Source organism: Haemaphysalis longicornis, unplaced genomic scaffold (genome assembly GCF_048455015.1).
Source record: "Haemaphysalis longicornis isolate Haplotype H1 unplaced genomic scaffold, Haemaphysalis longicornis Haplotype H1 scaffold_2, whole genome shotgun sequence".
In the NCBI taxonomy this organism is placed as follows: Eukaryota; Metazoa; Arthropoda; class Arachnida; order Ixodida; family Ixodidae; genus Haemaphysalis; species Haemaphysalis longicornis.
The window spans coordinates 10,965,878-10,990,936 of record NW_027526295.1 but is presented as its reverse complement, the minus strand read 5'-3'; the positions used below and the strand labels follow the sequence as shown (position 1 = coordinate 10,990,936).

The following is a 25,059-nucleotide window of genomic DNA, read 5'->3' as shown; positions in this document are numbered from 1 at the left end:
CTTGTGTGTGTGTGTGTTCTGTTTTGTTGTCATTTAGGCCCTAATTTGCTGCCAGAGTGGAAGATGCCGATCTCGGCTCTTGCGAGCAGCAGTAGCACTGCTGGTGGTGGTGCCGGTGGTGCTCCGCAGTTCCGCGATGCAAGCGTACCTGTATGGCACCGACTGACATAGAAGTCGATATCGGGCAGTAAATACGTTTTTTCAATGCCACCGTGCTTGTTATGTTCACCGATCAGCCATGTTTACGGAAGCGGAGACGTCGAATGCGGAGCGCGCACAACATATGTGGGTCACAGTGATCCGCGCTCCCGATCTTTCGACGAGGCGATTGCTCCACTGGTCACATTGCAATGCAATACAGTAAAACCTCGTTATAACGAAGTTGAACGGGGGGGTCGTAATGACTTCGTTATAACCAATAGTTCGTTATAGCCAATGTCCATTTGTACCGACAATTTTCAAACAAGAGAGGATGTACTCACCCCCGAAACTCACAACAGCGCGCCACGCGAAAAAAAAACGGCCGTCGCGCGGAGAAAATCAAGCGAAAAAATGAAGAGCAAGGAATCGCTACTTTATTTACGCCAAACGGCCCATCGACGCTCGATCGACAGCACGCAAGCTGGCGGCTCATTTAGCAGTGAAAAAGTCCGTGCTGGACTTCTGCCGCGTCTTCTTTAAGCGAATGATGGCCTTCTCAGCTGCAGCCGCGATCTCGAGTCCGTCCTCGCCGTCATCGTGGGCGCCAAAGAAGCGGCGCAGCAGGTCTGCCGCATCCAGGGCTTGTGCGGACGTTGGTACGTCGGGTTCGCCACCACTGCACTCCGGGCCGTTGTCGACACATTCGTCGCTGTCGTCGTTAGGCGCCCCCGTCACTGAGCGCACAATTTCGGCCTCCGTAAGTTCCTCGGTCGTCACCGCGTCAGCATCGGCACTGACGTAGGTGCAGAATGTGTCGCAGTCTGGCACAACGCCGGCGTCAAGGAGAGCGTCCCATGACGCTAGGGCTTCGTCCCCCGCAGCCCCCTCAATGGCGGCAGCACCGAGATCCTCGCTGTTCTCGCCGCTGCTGACGCCAAAAGAGGCATGCCGGAAGCAGTTGGCGATCGTGCTTGCCGGTACAGACATCCAAGCAGCCTGCAGCATCTCGATCGCCATGTACAGGTCTATCTGGGTCTCGCGCTTCGTGCTCATATTGAACAGAATGCGGTCAATGACACGCTTGCGGTAGCCGGATTTGAAGCTCATGATAACCCCTTGGTCAAGGGGTTGCACAACCGCAGTGCAGTTTGGCGGCAAGAAGCACAGCTCGATGTTTTTTAGCACAACGGCAGTGTGGTGCGCCGAGCAGTTGTCCAGGACAAGGCAGATCTTTCGCTTCTGTCTGCCCAGCCTTTCGTCCCACTCCCGCAGCCATTGCGCGAAAACGTCTCGTGTCATCCAAGCCATAACTCACACATAACTCACTTGTAGCTTCCGCTTACCTTTAAAGCATCGCGGTGATGCACTTTTGCCGACGACGAGGGCCGGCACCTTTTCAGTCCCATCCATGTTCGCACAGAGCAACACGGTCACGCGGACCTTGCTCTGTTTGCCGCCCTGGCAGCGTTCCCCTTTGAGGGCCAAGGTTTTTTGCGGCAGCATCTGATAAAACAGGGCGGTCTCGTCCGCGTTGAACAAGTCCTTGGGACTGTACTTCTCCAGCAACTGCCCAACGTTTGTTTCCACCCACAGCAGTGCAGCTTCGCGGTCGACGGACATCGCTTCCCCGCAGACGGCCCTGCCGACGATGTCGTGGCGCTCCTTAAAGCCAGCCCGCCCGCACTCGCCACAAAGTCGTCGTGCCCCATGATGCACGCAAAGTCCCTCCCTTTCCGCTGCAACAGTGCCCCACTCACTGGAATGCCGCTTGCTCTTGCGTCCAAAAACCACTTGAAGACCGCCTTCTCAACGGCTTCGAAGGCGGGGGCGCGCAGCTTCTTCCTGTCGCCTTTTACGCCACGTGCGACAGCACCGGCGACAGCTGCTTTGCTACTTAAAATCGTCGATAGCGTGCTCAACTCTATGCCGAAATCTTCGGCTACTTTTTTTTTCTTTACGCCGGACTCTACGGCTTTCAGCATAGCCGCCTTCTGTTCTATCGATATCGTCTTGCGCTTTCTTTTTGCGTCGTCCATCTCTTTTCTGGCGACGGGAGCTCGAACGACCAAACAGAAAGAATAGCTGAGCGGCAACTCGACGGTCGACGCGCACGCAGAAAAGCAACAACAAAGCCACAAAGCCGCGCAGCAGAAGAGGAGAAGAGTGGGGTGCGGGCGAGGCCACGAGAAAGGGATTTCCTCCGTGCTCGGGGTGCCGGGAGAGGCGCACCCTCGCGCGTGTTGCCAGGCGCTTGCAGCGCGCTGTAGTTGGCGGCCCTGCGAGCGCGAGTTTTGAATCACCGCATCCGTGATGCGACGTAACCGGTCGCGCGCTATAAGAAATTGACCTGGCAGGTAGCGAAATAGTCCGTAGACATTCGTTGTGAAAAAAAAAAGGTTCGTTATACCCATTGCGAGGAAATTTTAGCTTCGTTAAAACGAGGTTTTTCATACATGGGTATCTATGGGAATTTCAAGGGGAACTATGATTGCTTCGTTATATCCATTAGTTCTTTATATCCCGCTTCATTATAACGAGGTTTAACTGTATAATCTTTCTTAACTAGACTTATGACGGTTACTGACGGACGAAATTACCTGGGCGGAAAAATAACACGACCGCACAACCAGTCAAATTACTATTCGAAGGTTGAGGCTTGGGCGAGTTAATATTCGTTGATGGTGATGATGATTGGCCCAACTCTGCGCAGCGCATGCGGCCTGTCGCTCGAAGCCCACCTTTGTGGAACCTCTGCTTGCACCGCAAAAGCTTTACGCGAGCAGCAGTAACTTTTGTAATTGTAGTACTTTAGATTCCGTGACAACGCAAAAGGATTTGAAGCTTTTCCTTTGACCACGCTGTGAACAGGTTGAGCTATTTTCCAAATGAAGCGTTCACGTGTCTCGAGCAGCAGTCTGCGATGGAGAAAGTCATCCTTTCATATCGTTTGGGAGTGTAATGTGTTTGCCTAAAAAAAGAAGTAAAGAAAACGCCGTGATTTTAAAGGTTAGATTAGACGAAAAAGGGATTGTTTAATGCCAATGGGCTATAATGACCAAACAATATATGGTATTTTAAATTGGCTACATGGAACCAAGTTATATAGCTCGCGAAAAATCCCCAGGTGGTCAAAATTAATCTGGAGCCCTCCACTACGATGCGCCTCATCACCTATGAAGCATCGGTGCGTTAAACCCCATAATCAATCAATCAATCAATCAATCAATAAATAAATCCTGTATTGTAAGGGATAAAGTTACTTCTAACATTTCAAGGGGTTCTGTTCCCTGTCGCAGCTGTGCGTGTGATAAATGGATTTTGCTCCGTTTACTTGCCATCCAAGTGCACCCAAGAAACCCTAAAGTTGGTCGTTGGTACAAAGTCGTTGCGATTTATCAACGGCGCCCACCGATATCTCAACTTGCTGTCCGTCGGGAAGCGGGAAGCGATGCAGCAAAAAATTCCCCGCATTTCCCCGAGGGGAAGAATGTGAAAGTGCGAATGCACGAGTTGAATTTGCGCGGTTCGGTAATTTTCGCGAAAGAGAGATCACGCACACACACACAACTACAAAGAAAGAAAGATGCATTTATTCACAGACACCTATTTGTGTTGTCGTTGTACTTGATTGCTAGAGCGGATCTCAGCTTTGAAATTTCGTGTCAGTACTCCTTTAAGCGGGTGCATTAGCCCTTCTCACGCCCGATTCCTGGCCAATCCCCCACGTGGGTATGTGCCATGTCAGCGGCCAGGTAGCGCGCGCCCATCTCCCCCCGTTGCCAAGGAAGACGAGGAGATTCCTGGCCAATCCCCCACGTGGGTATGCTATGCGGACATCGCCGGTGGACGCAGGTTCAGGGTTGCTTAAGAAGTGCATTCGCACTTAACTGGCCAATCCCCCACGTGGGTATGTTATGCGGACATCGCCGGTGGACGCAAGTTCAGGGTCGCTTAAGTGCATTCGCACTTAACTGGCCAATCCCCCACGTGGGTATGTTATGCGGGCATCGCCGGTGGACGCAGGTTCAGGGTCGCTTAAGAAGTGCATTGCACTTAAAAACACGTCGCAACCGCACTGCATTTTCTGCAGGCAGTGTCGTGCAGATGCGCGCTGTCGGCGACTTTTTTTCGCTTTCTCTGGTTGTTCGTTAACCCACCACCGCACAGTGCTGACCAAGCGACGTTTGCAACTTGAACGGCATCGCAGAATTGGCCAAAACAGTTGAAAGTTCCACAAAAACTCAGAACATGGTGCGAAACACTCTTGTACTATGCAGCGGAGCATATGTTAGCAGCCAAGCGCACACAGGCTTCCGCTGGAAGCGGAAGGCGCGCGGGTCGCTGAGAGAACTGGTCTGCGAGTATGTTCCTCCTTTCCCGGCTTATTGAAAATGGTGTATACAGTGACAATACGAGCTACCAGAAATACTCGACAGATGTGAAAACAGTCCAGGTGTGCTAGCTTTACGCTATGTCGCGAAGTTTTGAACTCACAATGGAGAACGTACCAGTACATCAGTGACACTGCGAAGGGGAAATGCAAAAACGTACCAGTACGTCAGTGACAGAGAAAGGGTTTATACAATTTGCATTTAATCGAATCTAAGCCGGCACCGATCTTTAGTCTCTGCCTGCATTGAAGGATTTTTAAAAGGTCATAGTTTTCAAGTCAAAATGATAAAAATGGCGCACAGCCAACGCCACCCGCTGCTGCGACCCCGCAATGAAAAAATGGCCGCCCTGGGTGTCCGGCAAAGCTTTTGTAAACCACTACGCATGCTGATGTGAAAGGGTATGAAATGTTCGTCATCATCTCGATGGGCTAGTGGTCGCTGGAGCTGGGTTTCTCTGGCGGCTGAGTGTGACGCATGCGCTCACCTTCGAATGACGTCAACTTTTTTTTGGCGAGCAGCTGCAAGCCTAGTCTTTAGCAGGAACACATAGGGGCTATTGCGCGGTGTCAATGCTTGTTTTGTGGGTACTTAAACGAATGCTGATCTCTATGCTGCATGTATGATTGCAAATTAGGATTGCGGTGGGCTTCTCTGGCGGCAGGCGCTGGTCCTGCCTTGCGACACAAACAGCGTCGCTGCGAAAAGGCGGCCCCACTCACTAGGAAGGCTTGCCCATGTAGATGCCCGGTGTTGGGGTGTGTGCCCGCTGGGTGATGGAGTAGTCCACGCGGATCTTGCGGCCGTCGATCTCCAGGCCATTGCAGCGGTCCTTGGCCTGCACACACCCCCAGTCAGGGCACCCCTCTTCCCACCGCCGCCGCACCACTCCTCCTCTGGCACTCACCGCTTTGGCGTCGTCCACGCTCTCAAAGTACACAAAGGCAAAACCCCGGGACCGGCCAGACTGCACAAGAACCACAGGGGCACAGGGTCACCACTGCTGCGCTGCTACAGTCCACAGCCTGCGGCACGCCTCGCCAGCCGTCCTTGCAGGGGAGGCAGTGGCTTGCAACCCTCAAAGCACAAACGACTGGGCAATGGTGGGAAGAACTTAGCCCCCAAGGCAGACCGAGAGGAGACCTCCCACAACAAACAGTGCAGCAGAGGCCTCCTTTGCCTGCACTGCAACACCAACTCTCTGGGACCCGCATTTCCCGAGTGAATCTGTCAAAGAAACCAGCCGCTGTGGTTGGGCATCCCAACTCACAGCCAGCCGAGGCCGGTGACTTCTCTGCTTCCCCAAGCCAGGGCTCCATTCATGGCCCGCCTCCCGCACTGAACACGAGCACAGCCACCACCGTAGTGCGCTTCCCACGGCTGTTACGGCGTCCAACTGTATTAGCGGCCATTCCAAGTGCCAGTGCAACAGGGCTACATACAAGAGGTGCTTCATTTCAAACCCACTGAACGCAACTGAGGGCAGTGAGCTTCTGGGGCCGGACCGCAGCCACGAAAGCACAGATGTGTCACATGACGACAGCCAGTGATTGCTATAAGTAGCAGTGCCAGTAGCAACACTCCCACAGGTGCCTTTCTGAAGGTGGCAATGCAAATAAATGTTCTAGCTGGTTCTTCTGCCTTATACTAGTATGCAAACTTCTCTTTGCTGGGACCTTGCAATCAGACGTACCTGTGCGTCGTAGACCACCTGGACGTCCTCGAGGGGCCCGTACTTGGAGAAGACCTCCTTGAGGTCCCGCTCCTGCGTGTACAGGCTCAGCCCAAACACCCCCAGGCAGCGGCTCGTGTTCGGGTTGTCCTGCGTGCACAGCAAACCTTCCTCACACAAGAAGGTCCCCCGAGGAGGGCGCACCCGCAAGGGCGCCCGCTGCTGGGAAACCAAGCGGGGCTCAGGGCTGGGCAACACCTGCCCCTGAGGATGCATGGAAACATCATGGCCAGCGTTTCCTAGTGAACCAAAAAGGGGATGGGCACAGACGCTCTGTTCCCAACACCGGCGCAGTAAACAGTCCACGGAGTGAAAAAGCCCAACGTATCTAGCAGCGATGCGGCTCCCAAAGCGACCGACCAGGGTGTATAGCAATTTGCCTAATTCAATTTCCCCGACTTTTCCATGTCCATTGTAAATGAAATTCCCTGACCTATACAACAGGAAATGGTCCATGAAGCATATAAAAAGCTTAGAGAAAACACGTTGTATCATGGGAAAAACACATTTGCTGCAAGTGCCCTAATGCTCAAAATCCACTTTGATTAACTTCAGTTTGTTTGTTCAGTTTGAGGTTTGCTTGCCTTCAGTTACGACTTCACCGAGTTTATTTCGTCTTGCGGGATAGAAGCTTCAAGTTGCGCTTCAGCGAGCACCTTTCGTTTTTTTTTCTTGATTGTCCTGGCTCGACATGCAACGTGAACCGCATGGAGCGTTTTTGCACACGATTTGAGCGCATCGGCATTGCACGTGCGATTTTTTGACGCCCGCATCGACGATTCGCACGCGCGGCAGCTTCTGCCTCGCTCAGAAAATGACGCGCATCGCGCGCGGTAGTGGGAGGAGCCTGACGACTTGCGCTAATGGGGAGCCGCGCGCCTCATGGCGGCAGTTTCGAAGCTCTGGAGACAGCCGGCTGGCTCTGCCAGAGATTTTAAGGCTTACCACCCCGGCAGGTATTGCATGGGCGCTTTCACTAGCGGCACGGATGTTTTATAGTACCGTTTTCGCCCGCATTATAAGCTCCTTTACCACACAAGCAACTTCGTGCATGCCTATTTTAGAGAGCGCTCAGAAGCGGTCGCTCGAGTTCCCGTCACCACTTCGCAGTCGAAGCTGCCGCCGCCAGCAGCACCGCGCGCAGCATACGAGTGTTCCGCGGCAGCGTCAGTGCGCCTGTGACGTGCACGGCACGTTTTCGCGAGCAGAAAACGCCCCACGCGGTTCACGCTAAACCATGTCATCTTCCTTTTTGATTATGTCATTCTGGCTCCTGATGTCACAAGAAGTTATTTCAAGATTAGCTCCCAAAAAGTGCTGCCTTTTAAAATTCGTTAAAAAAAGAAGCGCATTGTGCGTGCTATTTGGGCGCCATCTACATCGTCCCTCTGCGCAAGTGCACCCAGCAACCTAAGCAAGCGGCAAGCTGCATGAACCGCACAGCGAGTTTCTGCACGCAATTCGTGCGTGGTATTTTCACGCCCGCGTCGATTTCGTGCCTGCGGTGGCTCCTTTCCTGCACAAGCGAGTGCGTTTGTGCCTTGAGTAGCATTTTAAAGAGCGGTTAGAAGCAGTCGAAGCTACCGCACTACTCCGCGGCAGGTGCTGCTGCGATGTTGCCGGCGCCTGCCGCTCGGCATGCAGCGTGCGGGTGGTTTCCGCGGTGGCGTCAGCGCACCTCAGGCGTGCGCAGCAAGTTTTCGCTTACAAAAACACCAGAAAACATTTCATGCGGTTCACGCTTTCGTCGCGCACGAATGTGTTGCGTTCGGTAACTTCTTGGGGGCCTAACACTGCTTTACCCAATTCTAAAACTGTGGGCAGGCCCCGAAGTGGTTTTCCCTGACTGGTACTACTTGATTGAAAAATTCCCTGACAATTCCGACTTTTCCCGGTGACTCAAAATTCCCTGACTTTTCCCTGTTTTCCCGGTCGCTAGACACCCTGCATTTATTTGAAGCACATTAAGCCAATTAAAATAGCATCAGCATGCAGCTCATTTTATCCCGAATTCAGTTCCCGAATGAAGTTCACCCCGAATGAAGTTCATAGAAACCCTTTGAATGAAGTTTATCCCGAATGAAGTTCGTAGAAACCCTTTGAAAAAAAAAATCCTGAAAAGGGCTGTCAGGCTAGGCACATATGCAAAAAAAAAAAAAAAGGGGGAAGCTGAGAAAATCGCAGTCGCAGTTGAAGTTTTACTAAAAGTGGCAGTTGAGCATCTATTGAGCATATGAAAAAAAAGAAAAAAGAAAAACAATTTAGATGTAGCTTGCTTTTCGCTCAACATGAGCATACCAAGTTTGCTGAAATGGCGAAGGTATTCAACATCAGAAATGAGGGAACGCTTGATTGCCGTGGTTTATTCAAAAAGTGTAATACAAAAAAAGGAAGCTGGAGGCAACCGAGCTGCAGCCAGTGGAAACGAAAGGTACAGAGAAAAGAGATTGAAGCGGGAGATAAAAGGGGGGGAGAAGGAACAGGCATCGAGAGGGCGAAACGTAGCGTTTGTTCGGAACAGCACCTCTCCTGCCGCTATTGTAAACACCCCACGAGGAGGATTACCGTCAGCGGGGTAGGACTAATGCTTTTCTGCCCGCGTGCAACCAAGGCCGCACCAACACTCCCGCCTCCCATCCACGCTGCAGTCGCCTGCTCGCGGCTCGCGTGTTTGTATCACCCGCACTGGAGTGATAAATGCGTACGAATCATCCGAATTTGTTTACATTGCATACAATGCATTTCCGCCAGGGCGTTTTGAAAATTCTTATCACAACGAAATTCGTATTAACCGAATTTGTATCACTGTAAAGTACGTTGTTGGGCTAGTTGGTCGATCATTATTAACAGATGTATAGCGCAAAAAAGACGAAGGACAAAGAATGCACGAGGACGAAGCGCTATTAGCGCTTCGTCCTCGTGCATTTTTTGTCGGTTTTTTTTGTGCTATACATCTGTTAACAATTGTATCACTGAGATTCCACTGTATTATGGCTCAAATATGTACTCCTGGGTCTTGACTGACCGGAAGAAAAATAGCTCTACTTTCCGAAAATGGCAGTTTTGATAAATCGACTTTTTGGTCAAATTTTTGGATCCAAAGACCCGTAACTCCCTTTAGGCAACTTGGATGATTCTACAAGCGAATTCTTGAATTACACTAGTAGCACCAACTTAGAGGACATCTTGACATCGGATCTGCGACGCTGCACCAAACTGGCCCAGAACTTGACACACCTGTCCAACACAAGCTCAAGAAAATGCGAAAGTATCAAAACTGTAAATTGTGCTACGGGGAGAGAAAAAAAAAAGAGCTGAGCAGGAAACCACTGTTCTCGGCAAAGCACGTGTGGCCAACCTATGTTTTGAGGAACTGCTTCGCAGTGGCAACAAACCCACCAGTGCTAACTTTTTTTTTTTGCAAGTCAAGAAATTTTGCATTTTGATATTTGCGGGAGTTTTGAACTGATAGTAATGTACAAAACGTACATCTAAAATATTTTGTTTTTTGAGGAGCAAACCAACTTTTTTGCTTATTTTTTGTTTGCCCCTTTCTTGTACAGCTTTTTTTTTTTTTCAAATAATTCCTGTCTTTTGAAACAATTACTCGTGCAAAAGATTTCACTCTTCGACAATTTGAGGCCACACACTTATATACAGTTAAACCTCGATGTAACGAAGTCGGTAAAATTCGTAATTTACTTCGTTACATTGAAATTCGCGGTTATAATGAAGTGTTCATCCTGTGAAGCGTTTCCTGAAAAAGAAAACGTGGCACGCATACACGGCCGGCGCACTGTTTCTGTTTCTATCGGTGCTTAATCGTCTACGCGGGCATCAGCGTGATCCGCATGGAGCGTTTTCTTCCCGCAAAAACGCGCCCCGCAAGCCACAGGCGCGCTGACGCAGCCGCGGAGACCACCCGCGCGATGCAGGTAGCTCCAGAGACCGATTCTAACCGCTCGCTGAAACGCAACTCGAGGGGCAAACGAGAGGGGTATGCGAGAAAAAAAGCGGATAACGTGGGCGAAATTTTCAACGTAAAACGCCATACGCGCCGCTTACGAGAGCGCCCACCAAATATCCTTAGCGGCGGCCTTATCGTCTAGCCAGCCGGCATCCCCGAGCGCTTCGAAGCTCCCGCCATAGGGTTCGCGCCTCCCCATTGGCGAAACCATGGCGAAACTGGTCAGGCTGCCGCGCGCAGCGCGAGTCACTTCCCGCCGCCGGCACGCAATCGCGGACGCCGGTGTGAAAAAAAATGCGCGTGCAAGGCTCATAAAGATTCACAAATGCTTGCTGGGACGACGAAACCCAACAAGCATGAGCGAACTCGAACGAAGTGCAAAGCGGCGGCTTGCGGCAGCGGCGGCAACGCCAGAGGCGATTAGGCTTACAACCACGGAGGATATTTGATGGGCGCTTTCGTAAGCGGCGCGTCACGTTTTACAATGAAATTTTCACCCACGTTATCCGCTTTTTTTCTCGCATGCCCCTCTCATATGCCCCTCGAGTTGCGTTTCAGCGAGACGTTAGAAGTGGTCGCTGGAGCTACCCGCATCGTGCGGGTGGTCTCCGCGGCTGCGTCAGCGCGCCTGTGGCTTGCGGGGCGCGTTTTGCGTTTTTGCAGGGAGAAAACCCTGCGTGCGGTTCACGCTGATGGCGATTAAGCCGTAGAAATTAAGCTCCGACAGAAACAGTGCGCCAGCCGTGTATGCACGCCACGCAGTTTGTAGGCAAGGGACTTGCATCCGCGGCATTGGGCGACCCGTGTCGCCGTTCGCGTTTTATTGGGACCCCATTTTGGCGCTTGCGTCTTCCAAAACCTACTTCTACAAAATATCGTGCCTCGTTCTCCATGAAACTTCGTTACATTGAAATTCCGGCAAACGGGACTTCGTTACACAGAGGGTGAAAATACATGGTGTGCATACACTTGAAGTTACAAAAAATTCCGTGGTTCGTTACATCGAGGGTTTCGTTACATTGAAGTTCGTTACATCGAGGTTTAACTGTATTACACTTTTTTTCCGAGTGGGGAAAATTTGTTTGCAGAGTACCGAGAATCCCCGCTTTTCCTGTGGGCGGGAAAGTGTTAGGAGAGGAAGCAGCACTCACCCGGCTGCCAACGTGGCGCCTCCGGTTGGACATGGGCGACCGGCTGTGGCTCCTGCAAGGGCAAAGGGCGCTTCTTCATTGCCCACAAAACGCAGTGCATTCTGCTACTTGCAGAGATAAACCACATTGATAACAGAAAGAGAGAAATGGCTTCTGGGCCCCAACTGCACATAGGCCAGCAGAAATGTTAACACATGAGCAAATAAAATACGCTGCACCGTCATGCTGCCCGCTTCAGTCCCGAGTCACTCTGCAGCGATTGGCCTCGCCACGGTGGCATACAGCACAGCCCTTCTCCCAGTGGCGCAGCAATCAAACTTTGCACCTGAACACATTGGCTGTCCTGCACCACACAGTTCTTGGCTGCATTTTCGTTTTTCCGCTTCCAAATTATTGCAAGGGGTACGGCTGTTGGGCAAGTACCATGGGTGAATTACTCAATATCTGCCCTTGAAGCCCAACTGCACTCAAATTTTCAATGTAAAAAAAGTGTCACCTAATAGTACTCTTAAGAAGAGTCCAAAATGCAAAATGCTACGTTTCCAACATGAACGTGGACTACGCAAATGGCTCACGACATTGGCGTTTATGGAACCAAAACAATAGAAAAGGTGGCCATTACCGGTGGCCGCATGTGACGCATGTGATAGAACGGAAGCGGACGCGCTAGAATCGGCGGCCGCCCAGAGCCGCCTTCAAATGCGCTTGGTAGCGTCGCACTTCACACTGTTACGCCCACAGGAGAGCTCCCACTCAAGTTTGCCCAGGATAATGTAGTTAGGCGCAATTCCAAAATCGCGTTGCTATCAACCGTAATGAAGTAGACCGTACGACAGCTATTTTTCCACCAGAATAACTGCCGTTGTAGCCATCCTTGGCACTCCGAGTAAAAAAGCGGGCCCTGATTTAAAAAGCTAGTTGCTTGTGCGATACCAAGAAGCAGCTTTGGCTATAGATGGCGCCTCTGCTGTCACATCGCTCTCTTTGAAGGAAAAAACCGCATGCGGGCGGAGATCAATCCCTGTTTGTACTATACATTACATGCAAACAGTATCGCGAATATCATCCAAGTATTAATTATGCCTTGCTGCACATGGAGAGTCGAATTATAAAAGGGATCTAAACTATAAGCCAGCTTCCACGGCTAAATGATGCACTGAAACACGAAAAAAAAAGTTACCTATCTACCTACTTTCACCAGAAACATGTGCTGTTGAAAACATTTTACTTTCAAGTAAACTAAATCTAGCGCTCTACAAAAGTAAATACTTCATTTGGGAATTGAAAAAAATCAATCGATTGTGGGGGTTTAACGCGCCGACGCAACGCAGGCGATGAGGCGCGCCGTAGTGGAGGACTCCGGATTAATTTTGACCACCTGGGGATCTTTAACGTGCGCCGAAATCTCGTACACACGGGCGTTTTTGCTTTTCGCCTCCATCAGAAAAGCGGCCGCCGCGGCCGGGAATCGAACCCGCGACCTCGTGCTCAGCAGCGCAATTGAAAAAAAAAAAAAAAAAAAAGAAAAAAAAAAAATCAAGTTTATTGTTTATCAGAGGAGCATTTGCTATCTTCCCCACTTCGCAAAGACGACGGTCGATAATTCTTTGGGTGTGTTTGTTGCCACGAGCAAGGCTGATATCGGTTCACTTAGCGAGTGAGGCAAAAGTCGCACAAATGTACAACTATACTCAGGTGGCAAAACTTTGGAGGTCAAAGTGATGGAGGTGGCGTTTGCCCACCCAAATTTCCAAATATTGGACGCGGAAGAGCAAATGGTCAATAATGTATAAAAGATTTTTTTTTTCTGTGATAGATGCAATAGGAATGAGAAATCTAAGGCAAGTGTGCTTGGCGCGCTTTTTTTAGTAGAAATATTATTGGTAACTCCAGAACGTTCGCAAGCGCGTGAATAGTTAATAGGCTTCTAATCTCCTTTATTGCATTGAAAAAAAAAAAAAATGTGAATATTGCTGCGATGGCAGCATAGCGCGGTGGTGTAGCAGAGCAACTCCGGGCAAATGTGTGCGTCCCTGCGCCAAGCGGGACACCGTGCAAGTCACCGGAGAAGCGCGAGCTTCACGGGACAGGCTCCCTAACCTCCGTCACAGGCCGTCGGAACTTCGGCGACTCTCCGCCAGGTGCAAAAGTCGTCTGGACGGAGCTACTTTGAACGACGGTACCTCGTTTGATCTGTGCATACGAAGCTTAGGATTTCGCCATGGCGACTTTAAGAGCATAGACTATTTTGACCAAATTTGGACAAAGAAAAATTTGAGTGCAGTTGGCCGTATTTCATGGTAACCTAGGCAGAGTGAACTACGTCCCGACAGACTTCCGTACTAAAACTTTCTTTTCTGGTAGACGTGGGACCCTCACGATCATGCAGCAGAAGATCTGCCACATTGAGAGATGGTCACCATTACTCCACCAATGGCAATGGCAAAGCAGCAGCGAAATGTTCCGTCCCCACAAGCTCCCACCAGGCCGGTCAACTTGCATTCCGCCAAGGCAGCCAAAGCATGCAGCATCACCGAGTGCTTGCACAAAGGAACCAGCCGGCCAGGCAGAGACCCTCACCTTCGGCTGCGAGAGCTGCTGCAAGAGAAGAGAGACAAGGAACCGCTCAGTCCGACGCGCAGCCACAGCTGAGCCGGAACAAAGGTCCCTTCACTTGGCCCAAGATGTTAGTTTGTCGAACTGCTGGTTTTGTTTGCATAGCATGGACAGGCTCAAATAAACACACCTTTCCTCGTTTATCCAGTATTGAATTCATAAAGCCCAACAGAACAAAAAAATACCCTGCGACATTTGCGGCAGCTGCCACGGCTACAGCAGACGACGCGTATCTGTCTCGTGATGCGATTGCAGTTCAAAGTAGTCACGGTTTCAGTTCTGTGCATCGTGCCTGGCATCCAATGTTATCGCCAGTTGGCCATTTGTGCGATACTTCAGGAATCCGCATACCACAATTCTGACATGTTGTTGGCTGTGCGATGTGCCAGATCTGCCAGCACCGCTCAGAATTCACTATCCGAGGCACACACAGTGGCAACGCGAAACTTGAGTTTAGATAAACCCCAAACTAATAGGAGACGCCAAACTGCAGACGGGGCTGGTCGTTGTTGCACTAAAGCTGTCTGTGATGCGGAGTGCTCACGAGAATGCCGACACTTCGCACGCTCTGGTTTCGCCAGGCAAACTGGGAGACTGACCAATTTCCCGCCACAAATGAATGGGGTGCATTTGTTACAGAACTTCAATTAATCGTCAGACAAGCTTGCTGCACCAATTACGAGATATCGTGAAAAAGCAGCACCGCATTTGAGCTGTTCCTATCCCTAGGGGCACGCATCAGCACCTCTGTTCGGGTGCAACACTCGGAGCACGGGCACATTTTTCATGGCGAACTCTCCCAGTGCCTGGGTCCAAAGTAATGCACCCACTCATTTGTTGCTTGGTGCGTGCATGCAGAAAACACCGCCTCTGCCGCCACCATCTCCTGTATGCCATAGCATGCACACCCGATTTGGCCATCAGGCCAGCACCAAAAAAACTGCACTCACTAGTAGTATCGGCTGCGCCTGGGCGACCGGGAGTGGGAGCGGCTGTAGTGGCGGTGGCGACGCCGGGATGAGCGGGACGAACGGCTCCTGCGAGAGAGAAGGGGGCAGCTGCAGCAGCACTGCTCTGCGAGAGAGAGAGGGGGCCGTCAAGGCCAGCCCCTCACCGGGAGCGTCGGCGGCGCTCCTCGCGCGAGTCCTCCTCCTCGGGCGAGCCCTCCTCGCGGCTCTTGCGGCCATCCTCCTCTTCCTCGCGCTCGCCGGTGGCAGCCTCCTCCTCCTCCTCCTCCTCCGCGTGGCCCCCCTGCGGGTACTCCTCCACCGTCTCCTCCTCGGGGCTGCCCTGCACCCAAGGCAGGACGACACCATCGCTCGACCCACTGGACCCACCCTGCTCTCGCATCAGTGTTAAACCCCCACTGTGAACCAGTCACCTCGTGTACGCAAGTCTGGATGGTGCAACCCGTCTTGTGGCAACCCTCATTTTCGTCCCTTGGAGGCACCACAATGACCAAACTCTCGTGGAGCATCTTGCAAATTACACGCGCAAAGGTAGGCTCATGAACAGCACCAATACTAAGGAAAAAATGGGCATTTAGCACCTCGTTCGTTTTTTTTTTTTACCAACTCAAAGGACTTCACAATTGCAATGCTTAATTAAACATGCTGGTGTTAGCATGATTAAATCAAGTTGTCTTGGCTGCCACCTCATCTTTAAGCCCCAAACATGTGTTGGGTCTACCAGCCATCAGCAAACAAGCATATTGCTTTTAAGCTTGCAAAGCACATCCCCAATCTTTCTTTTATGCATAAATCCTCGAGTAAATCTCGCATAAATGCATCATGAGCAGTTTCAAAGAGCAGAATCTGCTGGGGCCACCCCCTGAAGAAGCTCAACTTGAGGGCAGCAACTGCAGTTTGATGCCAGTGAAACTTGCTGTCGCACCCTACATACAACTTGAAAAATTGCCAGCTGCACTTTTGCAGTAATGGCTACAGAGACAAGCGCCCATCCCGGTGGTATTCACAGCTAGGACTGTGACCGCGAATTTCCACCGTGCAACTCAGCACGCATCCAGGGCCACAATAAGTCCCTGTTGTGGCACAGCCTGCATCCAGGGCACTGCTTCCCACAACAAGGGTAGCAATATGCAGCACTGCTGGCAAGATGTGTGCACCCCCCAAGAGAAACTCCCTGGCCCCTCTAAAAGAGCAGCCCTGTATGTGCATACAAAGGCTTTGCCGAAGGGAATCTGAAGCACACCACACAGCAGGCAAACACCCACGAGGGCATCGAGGCCAAAGAGCGCCGTAATAAAATACAATGGGAAAGGATGTGAGGAAGCTAAAACTAAATCACTGGTACGGGGCCCTCAGTCTAAAACGTTATTAAAATTTAAAGATCTCGGCATTACGAGCGGTAGGTAGGAAGTATTGAACGTACTTCTTGCACGTACACTACAAGGCGACTCGTGGGAAACAGGTTCCTGTGCTAAAAATAGCGATGGTTGCAGGGGAGTATGGCGTGTCGATAGATCTCGGGAAAGCATCCTCCACATCAGTGCTGTTCAATGGGCGAGGACAAGTACCACACGTGTGGCCAGTTCCCCGTCTGCCCAGGTATTTCAGTAAATCTGTTTCATTTTTCTGTTGATGATGATTCAGGGTTTTATGGCGCAAGACTGACCAGGGCAAAGAGTACCATGACAATGGTGGGATGAGGCGATAATAAAATGGAATCCGTAAAAAATCCACCACATTAAAGTTGGTGTAGAGGGCCATAATTAAAAGTAAGAAATGTTGGCAGGCAAGGTGTTCAAAAACCCAACGATGGAACATGAAGCCAAGTGAGATCATGGGGAGTATGATTAAGAAGTCAACATCGGTAAGGTAATCAGACTTCTATAAGAAAACATGGGACTATCTGATAAAAATAACGAAGGGTGCCAGGGTATGCAATGAGTGCATATTTCATGAAAATGATGTTTTCTCTCCATGTTGCACATCTTGCATTCAATAAGCATATGAAGAACTGAGAGCTGCCCCCCCCCCCCTCCACCGATGACAGTGCGGCTTGTTTGCGTCCGTTAAAAGGTATGAGTGTGTGATGTGTGTGTGGCCAATTCTCAATCTGCATAATGCTACCTCTACAAATCTGTCATGTTTTTCAGCAGGGGGCTTTTCTATTTGGTGGTTAACGATATGTAGTTTATTCTCTACTTCTCTCTTCCATTGTTGCTGCTAGTGGTCCCGCAGCTTCCTTTTTTTTGACCCAACAGTGGTTTTTTTTTAAATCTACTTTGTTAAGGATTGGTTCGTCCAATTCCTGTTGCCACTGTTAGCAGAGTTTTCTGTTACCACTGTTTTCTTCATGTCCTGGCATGGGACCTGTGATGTCTATGGCACCCAGCAAATATTTGGATGTTGTCAGAATAGGCCAACACTATCGATTGAACGACATTATTTAGAACCATGTCTACTAGCTCTCCCTGTCTTAAACTCTCAAAGTATCTGAAAACACGATTGTGTTTTGGTCCTTATGTGGGTTACTTACTGCACGTAAAATTCCATCTGCTCCCGCTGTAAAAATTATTGTTCATCGTTTTTGTGCAGTTAAAGTTTGGCCCCCGTGAGCAGCGCATGCCACCGCAGAAGCAGACTGATGCATCTGTGCAACAACAATTGTATGGATACTTGTCGTGTACTCCTGTCCTGTTCGGTGCATCAGACTCAAACAAGGGGCTTCAAATGCCACTTGCGATCCCCCAATGCTCCACTATAATTTCAACGAGAGTCGGAAGCGAAACATGGTTAAGTAGCGCGGTAGGGACGGGACAACAGTAGAGACCACACAGGACTAGCGCTAGTCCTGTGTGGTCTCTACTGTCGTCCCGTACCTACCGCGCTACTCAACCATGTTTCACAGTTCGAACCAACTAGCCCACATTTACGCATTGACGAATCGAAAGCTTTAACATTCACTTGCCCCAGTGCGAAGCTCAGCTGTCGCACTGAACAGCTAGATTTAAAAACTTGGCACTGTCCATTCTACCGGCAGAGAATTGCTCCCGGTAGTCGCCCGTGATTGACTAGGCACGCCCCCTGGAGCATCCTCAGGAAGCTGCTCCTGTGGCAGTATGGCAGAGGGAATGAGCCCACTCGTCATATCGGCCGCTTGGTACAATGCCATCTTGAGATAGGAACTCTCGGGCAAGCTGCCTTTTCGTCGCATGGGTTTCGTCACACCGCGACTGTGCGAACCCTCGAAGCAGTGACCGGAAATTGGCATTGAAAGCGGTCCGAGGATGGTTTCAACAATGTTATACTCGTTACAGCTGTTTAAGGCACGGTCACACTAGCCCGACCATCGGCCAATTTGGTCGGCCAACACCGTGTCGGCGGCCATGTCACACCACGCCGCCGCCGACCGTTGGCCAACCGTTTGCGTCTGTGAGAAATCGGCGGGGCATCGGTATCTGCGGTATGTCGGCCGACGCGCTTGTCACACCACGCCGCAACCGCGTGACGGCCCACTCCGCCGCCTCGCCTCTCCACCGGAGATCTTTCTCTAGTCAAACTTGAAGTATCGCGTCGCCGCTTCTGCTACTGAAGCCGTTCGTGTGTACTCGCGTGTGCGCTGCTTGTAACTTCTTGTTGGATCACTGACAAAGAAAAAAGAGCTGTGTTCGGTGTTGCCGCGGCCGTAATAACACAGATGTTATGGATGAACCGCCGCGAAAAGACCTCTGTAGCACGTAGAATATGTGTACAAGTTAGTGCGTATGTCAGCAGAAATTTAACCACCTCTAATAGAGAAGGTCTTACAGTGCACCATGGTACCACATTTTCGAGAAACGTGGCACAAGAAAAGTAAAATTGCTGGGGCTCCAGAAGCCACTCGCTGTTTCCAAGAAAATTTTTATAACAGAGGTAGTTTCTTCTCAAAATCACGCAGAAAATGGTTGGCGAATTGGATATGCAAACCATGCCCCTTAAAAACCGCTAAAAAAAAAAAGGGATGTCACCACCGGGCATTGAACCCACAACACGTTGACCGGGCGGGGACGACGCGCGAGACCACTGCGCCACCGCACAAATGCTATCGCACCGCGAAATGGACAGTGTACTAGACGGCGGCCCGGCCTTCGAGTCATACGTCGGTGTTTACTAGCTAGTTTACAGAATTCCTGGCTGGTAAACTGAAATTTCTTCAACATAGATTGTAGGCAAGCCAGTTGGTACACATTTCCGAGATTAACAGCGCGAAAGAACGGGACAACAGAGGAGTAGACTAACACAGCGCTGTGTTTGTCTACTCTCTGTTGTCCCGTTCTTTCGCGCTGTTAATCTCGGAAATTTCTTGAATAGCGCTTGCGCAGCAAGGTTCCGCGAAGGCCCCGCAACAGCTGATCGCCATCAACTCTGCTCCTTCGCAAAAGCGCTCGCAAAAATAAGTGCGCCCGGCTGCGACTGCAATTTTGCACTGCAGGGATAGTGCTTGCCGTACTTTGGTTTTACGTTTTACGTTAAAACCTTGGCCGATATAGATCTCTGATTACGCAAATTACCCTACGGAACTCTTCTTCTGCACTAAACTGACCTTATATTTTCTACAGGCGAGTCGATTGCACACGCATACGCAGTTTGCAGCTCCGGGGTAGCGGCATCGCCGAAGAGCACGGTTGAAGCGTCGAACGCCAAAATACGGATTGATTGATTGATTGTAGGGTTTAACGCGCCGACGCAACGCAGGCGATGAGGCGCGCCGTAGTGGAGGGCTCCGGATTAATTTTCACCCGGGGATCTTTAACGTGCGCCGAAATCTCGTACACACAGGCGTTTTTGCTTTTCGCCTCCATCAGAAAAGCGGCCGCCGCGGCCGGGAATCGAACTCGCGACCTTGTGCTCAGCAGCGCAACGCCTTAGCCACTGAGACACCGCAGCGGGTCAAAATACGGATTGCATTAGCGCTGTTGAGTAGTATGGGCTTCATGGACCTTACCGAGTTTATTACACTCCAGAAACTAACAAAATAGAGCCGCATTCATTGCGGCACGAATGTTTTCAGGGCGCAATTTTCGCTTCTCGGTCGATATCCGACGACGCGTCGGGCGACCGGACACTCCAGAAACTAACAAAATAGAGCCCGCATTCATTGCGGCACGAATGTTGTTGGGGCGCAGTTTTCGCTTCTCGGTCAATTCCCGACGACGCATCGGGCGACTGGTTTTGTTGGCGTCTTCGGTCGGTGAGTCAGTCACACTCCGGCGACTTTCCATCAGCCGACGTGTCTGTGTCGCCGTTGGCGTAATGTGACAACGCGGTCTGGCAACTCGGCAGTTGGCCGATGGCAGTTGGCCGATAGTCTAACCGTGCCTTTAGGAGGAATTGGGGAGGTCTGTGCGACCTGCACGTGTGTATAATGCCCTGAAGTGCTGCTTTTCTTTTTCTTTGAAGGGCTGATCATACAGGGGCGTTGAGGTTGGGTGCTTAGCTGGTATGGACAATGGTTACAGATGTAGTTGGGCAGGGTGGCGGAGAGGTCTGTGTGACCACATCCTGGTGTGACCTGCACACACGTCTGAACCCTTTAAACCCAGCTGAAGCGCTTTTCTTGGGGGAAAGGAGAGGACAGCGAGAAGGAGTGCTTGTGTTTTGAAAGCAGGCCTGATACCAGAGAAATTTTGCAATGTAAACTTGGCCACAGAAAATATGTTGGTTTTGGCATCTGGATTTCACTGCTCCGCAACACTGAAAACAAAGTACTGGCTTTTAGAGGGCCACACAGAATGGTCTACGGTCAAATCACGTGAGCCCTAAAAAAGAAGTAAGGGGATCAAAGTGCGTCATGCGATATAAGTTTGAATCTAATTATAATTTTAACATAATGAGGTATGCAGGTATGTTAACATACATCTTCGGCAAAGAACTCGAGCACACTCACACTAGCCAAAACTTTTTTCGGGGGCAGGGTATTGGAAAGCAGAAGATTTGAATGAATAGAGGACGAGGTGTGGCTCCTGTGCCGCCTAGAAAAAATTTCGTGTTACGCTCGAACCCCCAAACACCCCCCTGGCTACATGCACACACTCCTTTCTTTAAAAGGCGACGCAAAGCAGGCGGTCACATCACTTTGACGTTCCAGAACAAGCTCCAATTGAGAGTTCTCTGGGTGACGAATGTTCTGGCAACACGAGAATTGCGCGTACAAAATGCCCCATGACGAGTTCGCATTCCTGACCAGTTTACCTGCGACAAGTTGGCATAGGACGGGTGGACCCGTGGTATACCAAACTTCAACCAATACAATGAACATTCCATTCCCAAATAGCTGAATATTTCCCTTTACTTCATGCAGTGCAAAAAATGGACAAGGACAGGAGGAGGCGACAGAGCACCCGCCTTCTGTCATTGTCCGTTTTCTGCACTACACAAAGTTATGGCTTGATTGATTGTAGGGTTTAATGTGCCAACGCCACACTGTAGGGCTCCGAATTATTTTTAACCACCTGGGGATCTTTAACGGGTGCCGAAATCTCGCACACACGGGCGTTTTTGCTTTTCGCCTCCATCAGAAAAACGGCCGCCACAACCGGGGATCGAACCCGCAGTGCTCAGCAGCCTTAGCCACCGCGACAGGTATCATGGATTACTGCTACCAACTAGCCGAAACCCAAACTCTGCTAAAATCCCCCCTTTGCTGTTTGCAGAATTTGACAAGTTCTTAATCATTAGGGCTTCTGTCACCTAATTTTTTCGCAGTTGAGTCATTTCTACAATGACCATGATACCAACACGCGGGGTTCTTCCAAGTTTGGTTTAAAAAAGTGACACTAAATTTGTGTATTCCGTATTTTGGGGAACTCCCCCATAAAACATAACACACAAGTTCAGAGTGGCCAAAGTGCTGCCAATTATGATTGATTGATTGATTGTGGGGTTTAACGCGCCGACGCAACGCAGGCGATGAGGCGCACCGTAGTGGAGGGCTCCGGATTAATTTTGACCACCTGGGGATCTTTATCGTGCGCTGAAATCTTGTACAAACGGGCGTTTTTGCTTTTCGCCTCCATCAGAAAAGCGGCCGCCACAACCGGGGATCGAACCCGCGACCTCGTGCTCAGCAGTGCAACGCCTTAGCCACCGAGCCACCGCGGCAGGTCGCTGCCAATTATGAATGGTATCAGTTTCGGCCGCAAGGGCTCTACAGCGGCCATGACGTCAGATTCTCTGTTCAAGCCAGACAACAACCTTTCACGACGTTGTTTCCCCCCTATCATTTCAATAAAAGGTTAGTTCCACCGCACTGAGCCAGTCAGAAACATTTGCGGCTGACAGGGTGAAACAGGACGCTCAAAGGACGCCAGAACACCACCAAAATGTTTACTTTGTGTTGTTGGTGAGAGGGAAGGGTCAGACCCCTCCAGAGTAAGACTGGCAGGACGCTTCTGCGTCACCCCTCCACCGGCGTCGCAGAGCGGCTGGGCCAGCGTTTCCGGCTCTCAAAACGGTGCCAATAACATCCATTTAGAATTGGTTCCAAGCAACGTTTGACGCCATTAATCATAGAAAGGCAACTTGGGAGCTTTATGAAGCGAACTATACCAGTTTTGAGAAATCGGAATTTGGTGCCAGTACTCCCCACCTGTGAACATTCCTATAAGGCTCACCACTTCATGACCCACAGACTTAGAAACCATTGCCCAGTGATAAGAAAAGCTCCACAAATACAAACCAATGTTCACAACGGCCTTGTTTGCCCATTTTGGAGATATGTCACTTCTGCACTGCAAAAAAAAAAAAAACTTGGGCAAGGTCCTCAGAGGCGTTGCCAAATCACCCCCTACCCGGCGAACCCATGTCCGATGCTGGCTAGTCAGTGAGCGGAAGCGGTTTGTCCGGTTAGGTAAAATCAAGACAGGCTGATCAGTTGTAGTTGCGAAACGACACCAGTGAGGATTGCTGTACAGGATGGGAGCAGTCTGTCTTGATTTTTACCGAACCAGCCAAACCACTTCCGCTCACTGACTGGCCAGTGTCACTTAATTATTGATAGTGACGCTGGCTAGTCAGCGAGCGGAAGCGGTTTGGCCGGTTGGATAAAAATCAAGACAGACTGCTCCCATCCAGTACAGCAATCCTCGCTGGTGTCGTTTCGCAACTGCAACTGATCAGTATGTCTTGATTTTACCCAGCCGCGTAGGGGGGTGATTTGGCAACGCCTTCGAGGACCTTGCCAAAACTTGCTTGCTAGACAGCTAGTGCCACCCAGAGAAAACTGGATAAACCAAAATGTTTTTCATCTCAGTAAAGCAGCGATATATTTCTAAAAGAAGTTAAGAACATCTTAATGAATTTGAAAAACCTTTCCTATCAGTACACGATGCTTTTGAAGCCCGTCGGTGGACATGAATGAGCAAGTCCCCTAGGAATGTGATCAGGCGAGTGCCCTTAACGTAGATTGTGTTTGGTGTGGTTGGGCTGGGTTAGGTTCAGTTACATCGGGTTAGGTGCACAGAGAACAGTCGCTTTTTTTCAAGGGAAGCGGCAGAGGAATTTTGGGGTGCTCTGGCTGCTGCCACAGCATAGGTGATTTCTCGCAATGAAAACACCATCCGATCTGAAGTTATAAACGCAATTTGATTTTCTTTTACAAAAATAACGATTCCCAAGTTTCCGCAGCACTACACGTTCAGGAAAAATCCCTTGCACGATTCACTTGTAAAACAATTGTTCGTAACAGACATTCGGTTCGAAAGCATTGGCGACGCCATTGTTTTAACGAGTTCTACATCGCCAACTCGCTAGCAGGCCCATCGTCTTTTGAAAGAACGCCCCGTGCGAACAGATACCGTTAGCGCACGTCTTTGCGGCCACTAAACATCCGCCATGTAGACGCGACTTAGTCGCTCATAGTCCTTTCGAATTTGCATTGCCACGTGACGGCACGACGTTCAGATGCAAAGCATTCGGGCTCAACGCCAAATCAACTGGGTATCGCGTGCCGTAACGAGCATATGCTGCGTGACGACCAAAGTGGGAGCAAGGGTCCCGCTGGCGCTATCCGCGAACGCTCGAAAGAACGCGGAGGAGCGCGATTGTTTACGCACAGCGGGGGAACCTCAGAAAAGCGGTCGACCGAGCTGCTCTCAACAGCAGGACGCCGTAGGAGCGGTGACCACCGACTCGCTGCATGAAACCACGCGACCTTGAAAGGAGGGCCGGCTCGGCTCCCGTGCTTGGACGCCGCTTTGTGCGCGCCATGTTGGCGCGCCTCATGTCGCGGTCGCAAAGCCGTGCACGACAGCCAGCGAGGCGCCAAACAGCGCCTACATGTGAAATACGCAATAAATTTCGCCGAAGGAAGCGGCAATACCTAAGCAAGGCCGTTTCACGAGCGCCCCAAAGCCGCGGCCGTGCCGAAGCGGGCGCGGCGGCGTTCGCGTAGCAACTTACCTCGCGGTCACTCATCCTCGAGAAGCTGGAACGGCTTGCACCGAAGGCAGGGGAACAATCCTTCCACGCCGCGCAACACGAGAATACCGCACCGAGTTCTGCAGTGCCGGAACCAATCCACTGCGCAGATACCCCTAGGAAAAGAGAACGAGGCAGCTTACGCCACGCTGGAGACAAGATGGCTACACGAACAAGCCGGCGGCGTTGCCGGTGTGGAGTGCAGGGTTGGTGAAGGTGGCCGGTGCGCGGCGCTTCGGTCGCCGCGCACCAATTCTAAAAAAAAACCACTTATCATCATCATTATCATTATCATCATCACCACCGGCCACGGTTGTCCCTATCCGCACGCCTCGCGCGGATAATTTTTAAAACTGTCCGCACGCCTCGCCCAGACAACTTTCGAAATTGTCCGCACGCCTCGAGCCCGAATGCAGCGCCGTGTGCCAAGTTTCTTTTTCTGTGTGTTATTATGGACGCCTCAGTTTCTTCCACTTATTGCTTTCACTCTCAACGTGGATGCTATCCGCGTGTTACGTCGTCCTGGTATCGCGCGATGCGATAAAGCAAGACGAAAGCCTCGGGTTGCTGGAGAACGAACAACTGCTTTTATTCGAGTGCGCTTATATTCGCACTTTCCAGCAACGGTGGTGCCGCCGCG

General features: G+C 50.8%; 1 protein-coding gene across 3 annotated transcripts in view; it reads right to left on the bottom strand.

Moving 5' to 3' along the window:
• LOC144168746 (transformer-2 protein homolog beta-like) overlaps positions 1-24,636 on the bottom strand; it is a 38,870-nt gene extending 14,234 nt beyond the window's left edge. The window contains exons 1-8 of one of the 3 annotated variants that reach the window (XM_077697705.1): positions 24,402-24,636; positions 15,113-15,288; positions 14,949-15,035; positions 13,963-13,977; positions 11,383-11,434; positions 6,226-6,354; positions 5,440-5,499; positions 5,255-5,370 (exon numbers count right to left, since the gene is read on the bottom strand). In XM_077697705.1, the coding sequence (XP_077553831.1) occupies positions 5,255-5,370; positions 5,440-5,499; positions 6,226-6,354; positions 11,383-11,434; positions 13,963-13,977; positions 14,949-15,035; positions 15,113-15,288; positions 24,402-24,416 (650 nt within the window). In that variant the 5' untranslated portion in view covers positions 24,417-24,636. Of the gene's footprint in view, positions 1-5,253; positions 5,371-5,439; positions 5,500-6,225; positions 6,355-11,382; positions 11,435-13,962; positions 13,981-14,948; positions 15,036-15,112; positions 15,289-24,401 lie in introns of those variants that run through there. The other 2 variants (XM_077697704.1, XM_077697706.1) reach the window with 2 other exon arrangements.
• Positions 24,637-25,059: the final 423 nt, after the last annotated feature.